The 7,553-nt window shown below is 33.3% G+C and overlaps 1 protein-coding gene across 1 annotated transcript in view; it reads left to right on the top strand.

Moving 5' to 3' along the window:
• The first annotated feature begins 353 nt into the window (after nt 1-353).
• LOC137642048 (sphingomyelin phosphodiesterase-like) overlaps nt 354-7,553 on the top strand; it is a 12,925-nt gene continuing 5,725 nt past the window's right edge. The window contains exons 1-7 of the mRNA XM_068374610.1: nt 354-412; nt 1,679-1,852; nt 3,036-3,199; nt 4,093-4,254; nt 5,333-5,450; nt 6,844-6,956; nt 7,371-7,543. Of these exons, the coding sequence (XP_068230711.1) occupies nt 406-412; nt 1,679-1,852; nt 3,036-3,199; nt 4,093-4,254; nt 5,333-5,450; nt 6,844-6,956; nt 7,371-7,543 (911 nt within the window). The 5' untranslated portion in view covers nt 354-405. The remainder of the gene's footprint in view (nt 413-1,678; nt 1,853-3,035; nt 3,200-4,092; nt 4,255-5,332; nt 5,451-6,843; nt 6,957-7,370; nt 7,544-7,553) is intronic.

Genomic DNA, 7,553 nt, shown 5'->3' with positions numbered 1-7,553 from the left:
TATATATATATATATATATATATATATATATATATGTATATAATGGACAATTGCTCTTTTTATTATACATGGATGGATGCTATAACATGAACCTAGTGTGTGATTTTAGATACAGATATTGAATAATATTTAAAAAGTACACAATAATAATATGTGTTTTCCTTGGATAAATACAAGATTTCTTTCAAGTTTCCTAGGGAATTATCTCAGGAAATAAAAAGAAATAGTCAAAATAAGAACGTGTGACCATGGTAACATTCTTTTTCTTAATCTAACTTCTCTTTGATAAGGGTAATCTTTGAATGCTATTCTTCCTGATGGCTGTTTCCCACACTCCTAACTGATATATAGACATTCTTGTTCATCTAATAGGTCAGACAAAGAGCTCATCTCATATCACTCACGATGAAAGGTTTTGTATAAGCTTTCCATTATAGTTTTAATTGATTGATTACCAGATTGTTTGATTATAGTTTTGATTAGTTAAGCAGCAATGTGTTGTTTTCTTGCAATAGCCATATTAGTGTTAATAATCATAGCCGTGCAATAGCCGTGGCCAGCTAACCTAAAGTTCTCCTAAGCGCTAGTGTACCCGAGCTGTTAAAAATTACGTCTAAATATCTAAATACATATGCACACACGCACACATAGATTCAAACCTCTCCCCCCCCCTTCCCTTTCCTAACTACAGCTCGCTGGCTAGGCAATTTTGGGAGAGTGAGACTATTGTTTCCGATTGCACTTATTCATCTTTCTTTATCTTTCCTTGTCTATTTTGGTTTTTGTGAACACCTGCCGTGTAATTTTACAATGAAAGATGACCAAGTACAGTAAATTTCACCAAGATATGAATACTCCCTCTCACCCCCGTTTACATGACAGTATATATATATATATATATATATATATATATATATATATATATATATATACATACATACATACATATATATATATATGTATAAATATATATATATATATATATATATATATATATGTATATATATATATATATATATATATATTCAGACACTTGCTCTCTATTATATAGGGCAGAATCCCTGGTAACCTACTGGCCTGTTTTGGCATAAAATATGCATAAGATACAATGTTCAATAAATCCTAGAAATCATGAGAAGACAATAAATCGAAGGCATTGCTGTAGGGTAATTCTGGATTTTTTCTTTAACTGAATGAGTTTCGAAGGTTCTCGGGTAAAATGAGCGTTGTTCTATTCTAAAATTTAACGTATAAATTTAAAAGATTTCAAGCAAAATTGTTTTGAAAAAATCAATGAAAAAATCGCGTTATTATACAGAGCTACGTATGAATTTCATGTACACTGTTAAAAAACCCGCAATTTCAATCGGAAATTCTCTGTAAAAATATACTGTTCTCAGCTGTATTTCACTGAAATACAGGCGACCGTAATTTCTAGCATACCTTGTCATTATCTTTTAAGGGTTGGTGACCACAATAGCACTCCTTTACGTCAATATATCCGTTTTTAAAACGGCAAATGCCCTGCAACATCTATTCCTGGATTTCTACCGTTTTTTTACGGCAAATTTTCACGTGTAGATTATATCTGATGTGCAAAAGTAAAAAAAAAAAAAATAAAAGAAGAAAAAAGAAAATAACCAGCATAATTAACAAAGCATCTTTTGGCACGATACAGGACGATACGTGGCAGGCATTATTCTTATGTGTTGGGCGTGCTGTGCTGCATCAGTATCACCTCTGTGGGCGTCATTCTTCGACTCCTCGTCTGAAAACGACCATATTCGAAAACGCCTCCACAATCCAGTGACGGGACCCGAGGATCCTCTTCCGCCTCTTGGAGATCTACGAGGTTTGTTTTTTCTTCTGCCTGGCCAGTGGAGCCGTTGTAAAGCCCCTGACCACTGATTGTTACGTCAATCTTTATGCTTGTGTTGAGGCAAGATTAAATATTCTCAATTCAAAAGGAAATATCAGGGGAAAATATACAGATGATTTGTGTGACCTTTGCAAAGATTAAGAAGATACTATTGAACATTCAATTTCATGCCCAAAATTAGGACAGTTAATGAAACTAGATATAAGTGTAGGCATGTTGTAAAATCCTAGCAGGGATCTGGTGGCATTTATAAGTAAGGCAATGCACAGGAAAGAAGAATTTAAGATACCCAAACTGACCACAATAGGTTGCCAAAATTTGTGGATAGCAAGGTATTATCCTATCTGATTTCAAGGTAGAGTGGGATAAAAGTAAATATAAAAGAATATCATTATTAGTTTAATTATGGTACAGGTAAAAGAAGCTTGATTGTAATAAGAAGAATAAGCTAAGAAGCTTTGCACCTATCTATAATGCAATCGAGTGAACGAAAACCTCTTTTGCGGAGTGAGCAACTAGGAACCAAGAACCAGTCTTAACATAAGCTTTTAAAAACTGCTTTTGTGAAACTTTAAACTGCTTTTGTGTCTTGCTGATTTTCAAAATAATTCAATTCTGTCTATTTGTCTTGTTAGATAGTTTGAAATGTTTTTTTTTATGCTTTGATTTATTTACATTTTGTTTTATCAATACTTTGTTGTTCTAATGATTTTAGGCTTTCTTCCAATGTTTTTCCATAGCTTTGTTTTTTAATATTTAGTATTCTAATGCTTGAACTTGTAATTTTGCCCAATGACGTTTAGAAAGAGGCATCTATTTATGTTCATCTTAAGAGGTTCATTTTTTAAGCATATAATTAATTTTCATTTATAACATCATGGCACTGTTTGCCTCCATTGCAAAGCATCTATACGAGGATAAAAAAAGGGCAATTGGATATAAATAGATTCCAAAACTTTCCAAAAATTCGTTCATAAATCGTCGAGATATGAGTGTTTGAATATTGCCAATTTTCAAACGCTTTATCTTACGATTTTGATTTTCCCGCTCAAACCCTAGAGACCGTTAGTATTGTGAACGCCTCGATCGATAAGAATGTTTCTTATAACCATCTATTCTACATAGAGTGAAAGCATTTACAATTTCTCTCTTCCAGCCCCAGCGCTGTGCTTGGGATGTGAAGTTGTCATAGGAGGCCTGAAAGCAGAGATCGATTTAGGCCTATCATATGACCAGTTAATTGAGGAAGCTACTCTCATATGCCTGAATATCATCCAGTTTAGTCAAAGCACCTGTGATGGATACATCAGCCTCTTTGGTGTAAGTGGTTGGCAGTATTCTAGTAGGGATTGATAAGTCTACTGTAATGATTATGATAATCAATAAATTGCGTTGAAAAATTTCTAGTCAGGTTTTTCCTGAATAAGCCTCATTCTTCCTTTTTTTCACTATAATTCACAAAAGAATGTATCATATACTAAACATTAGGAAGTAATTTAAATTTCAGAGTATTCATTTCTTTTCGTGTTGATTTATTTTCATTTACATACGTATATATTATCCAAATACTAGATTTAGTTCATAAAAAAATATTTAATTCCGTTAAATCAGAAAATTAATTGATCCAGGGGTGTAAAGAAGTCTACAGTTTTTTTTTTTCTTTTTTTACTTAACATGTTAAAATAAGCTATAACTTTTAAGTCTCTTGATCTAAACACACCTGGTTGTATTTTTTCCTACTAGTAACCAGTGTAACATAGTTCAGACAATATTGCTTCTTTCATTATCCAATTCTAACGTTAAAACCTAGTATATATCTTCCCTTATAGTGGAAGTAATGAACGTCTTTTCTTATAGCGCATGAATATAATTAACATCTTTTCTAATAGCACATGGATATAATGAACATCTCTTCTTATAGCACATGGATTTAATGATCATTTCTTATAGCACATGGATATAACTAACATCTCTTCTAATAGCACATGGATATAATGATCATCTCTTCTGATAGCACATGGATATAACGAACTTCTTTTCTAATAGCACATGGATATAACGACCATCTCTCCTAAGAGCACATGAATATAATGAACATCTTTCGTACTGACACTTCTTTGCTGTCTTCGTTTAAACATTCCTGTTACATACCGAACACTCCCTTTTCCCCTGTGACGTCAGAAACAACAACAACCTCTAACGTTTACTTGCAGCCAATGGTTTACTACATGTTCACCAACGATGACGTCATACCCTCCGATGTTTGTGGAATGGCGCTGAATGCCTACGGGTGCAACACCACCCAACCCGATAGGGAATGGTCTATCGAAATCCATGGAGAAAAACCTCCTGTTGTGCCCATCGTCTTGCCTGATGTACGGTAAACAAGTGAAGATCATATTACATTTCCTATTAACTTTTTTTAAATTATATTATGGGAAAGTTATTTCATTTAGCAATGATTCAGCTAGTGTGTGAAACAAGTTATTATTATTATTATTATTATTATTATTATTATTATTATTATTATTATTAGCAAAGCTAATACCATCGATGGAAAAGTAGGATGTTATAAGCCCAAGGGTTCCATCACGGAAAAAAGATGACAATTATATTAAGTATATAAGTTATATATATATATATATATATATATATATATATATATATATATATATATATATATATATATATATATATTAAAACCATATAATATCTTTCGCCAAATATGATTATCTTCCTACGTTTCATAGATTATTAATCTTATTTTGGAAAAGTAGGATGTTATAAGCCTAAGAGCTCTAACGTGCGAAAAAAGATATACTATTATATTCGGTATAGGCCTACACACAAGTTGAAAAAATATATACAGATAATAAACCAAAATAATGCCTCTTGAAAATATATCTTTATCCTCCCACGTTTTATAGATTATTAATCTTATTTTGGAAAAGTAAGATGCTATAAGTCCAAGGGCTCTAACAGAAAATAAAGATGTTATTATTATTATTACTTGCCAAGCTACAACCCTAGTTGGAAAAGCAGGATGCTATAAGCCCAGGGGCTCCAACAAGGAAAATAACCCAGTGAGGAAGGGAAACAAGGAAATATAAAATATTTTAAGAACAGTAACATCATTACAATAGATATTTCATATATAAACTACCAAAAAAAAAAAAAAGCAAGAGGAAGAGAAATAATATAGAATAGTGTGCCCGAGTGTATCCTTAAGCAAGAGAACTCTAATCCAAGACAGTGGAAACCCATGGTACAGAGGTTATGACACTATCTAAGACTAGAGAACAATGGTTTGAATTTGGTGTGTTCTATATTCGGTATAGGCATACACTAGTTAAAAAAAAAATACCCATAAATAATGAACCAATACAATACCTCTCGCAAAATATCCTTATCTTAACGTTTTGTAGATAAATCCTATTTTCACTCGGTCACCAGCCTGGAGAACCGACGATGAAGGTGTTGCAGATCTCAGACATGCACATGGACCCGCTGTACTTGCCCGGCTCCAACGCAGACTGCGCCGAGAAGTTGCTCTGTTGCAGGGAAGAATCAGGTGAGAAAGACACTTTTGTATATTCTCGATCTTCAATAGCATGCGGTATATAATATGAATATTCCGGGTATTCTTTTATTGTTAAAAACATTGGACATTTGCAAAATAATTGCAATAGCTATTGTTTTCGTTTTGGCAAATTTGAAATTTCAATCATATACATATATATATATATATATATATATATATATATATATACATATATATATATATATATATATATACATATTATATATGTATACTTATATATATATATATATATATAAATATATATATATATACATCTCTATATATGTATATGTATATATATATATATATATATATAATATAATATATTTCTATATATACATTTATATATATAGTTATATAGATAGATAGATAGATATTAGTATATGCGACCCGTCAAAAATAATGGCTATATGTTTAGATATGCACACATGCATACGCACCCCACTCTCACCAGGGTATGAATACATCCTCTCCCCCATTCCCAAGGGACAGGGAGAGCTGATATACACACACACATATATATATATATATATATATATATATATATATATATATATATATATATATATAGACACTTGCTCTTTATTATATAGGGAAGATACTAGAGTAAACGACCCGTCAAAGTGATGACTAAATACTTAGATATGCACACACACGCACGTGACGCACCCGACTCTCACCAGTGTATGACTACTCCCTCCTTCCCCCAACACGAAGGACGGGGAGAGCTGAGCGTGACCAAAAAGAAATGTATGCTGTATACCTTTACCTCGAAGTTTGAACTGCAAAGGCTCTCACCGCCAATTCTTTCCAGGTTCCAGGTTCCACGTTGCTCTCTCCACAACACTGTGATTGTGGGCACACTACTAGATGAAGGGTTGTAGGTGTAAAGCGCTGCAATCTGGAGAAAATTCATTATCATTAGTTATCTTCTACACAGACAGCACAGCTTGCCTATTTTTACTTTTAACTTCTTCTAGGACCTTTCCAATACACCGGGCAACCTCTTTAGCTGGGGTTTCTAAATTCCCTATTTCTATGTTATCTTTTCTAAACTTCCTTAACTCATTACAGTTAAAAATATGCTCAGTAGTATCATCTGCCTCCCTACACAACACACAAAGCCTGTCATTATTATTCTTGTTTCTATAATTTTCTTTTAATTCTAGCATATCTAACTTTGTTTTCATAACTATTAGGACCTCATTGGTATTAAATTCTATGTAATCTCTTCTACCATTACTATTCACAAACCTCAGTTTGGTCATCTCTGCTTTCTTTTCTTCTATTTTCCTTTTAATTTCATTTGCCACTCTACTTTTTATTTCTTTTTTAAGTTCTTGCTTTTTGTACTTTCTTAGTTCTTCCATTTTTCTCCTCGCAGGAGTACCGGCAACGCCTGAGGCAGAGGCTTGGTTCTGGGGTGACTATCGTTACTGCGGCTCTCCCCGCTGGATGCTTGAGGATATGCTGGCAAACATCAGAACGGAACATCCGGTAATTAAGAGGTGTAATCTGTTTACTTTAACAGGTGGTCTAGGTGCCAGTCTTTACTTCCCTCGTTCATTATGAAACTTCACACATGTAAAAGGATAAATAGAAAAGCTAGGATAAGCTTTAATTAAGTAAAGGAAAATTGATTGTTCGTTAAGATATCAGATATAGTCACCGCGTATATATTCAACGCTTTATTTGTTTCGTTGTTGTATCGTTATTGTATTATTAGATGCTGTATGAGCAACGATCTGGCAGTAATTTTTAGCCTTTTGGAAGCATTGTAAACGTTATACATGCTGTATAAGAAAGATCTGGCAGTAATTTTAGTAATATTGTTTCTTTATTGTATACAGCATCGGTTAAACAAGCCTTTCTGATCCTGCTGCCAACTGATTTATCAATATGTCCTTGCAGGATATAAGCTATGTCCTATGGACAGGCGATGTGGTTCCGCATAATATGTGGTCAGCAACAAGGGATTGGAACAAGAGAATCATTAAAGAGACGTATGAATTGCTCGAAGCTTATTTCCCGGACGTTCCAATCTTCCCCGTCGTTGGCAACCATGAACACAGCCCCATAGACCAGTAAGATTTT

The sequence above is a fragment of the Palaemon carinicauda genome, chromosome 6 (genome assembly GCF_036898095.1).
Source record: "Palaemon carinicauda isolate YSFRI2023 chromosome 6, ASM3689809v2, whole genome shotgun sequence".
In the NCBI taxonomy this organism is placed as follows: domain Eukaryota; kingdom Metazoa; phylum Arthropoda; class Malacostraca; order Decapoda; family Palaemonidae; genus Palaemon; species Palaemon carinicauda.
This window is presented reverse-complemented; position numbering and strand designations above follow the sequence as displayed.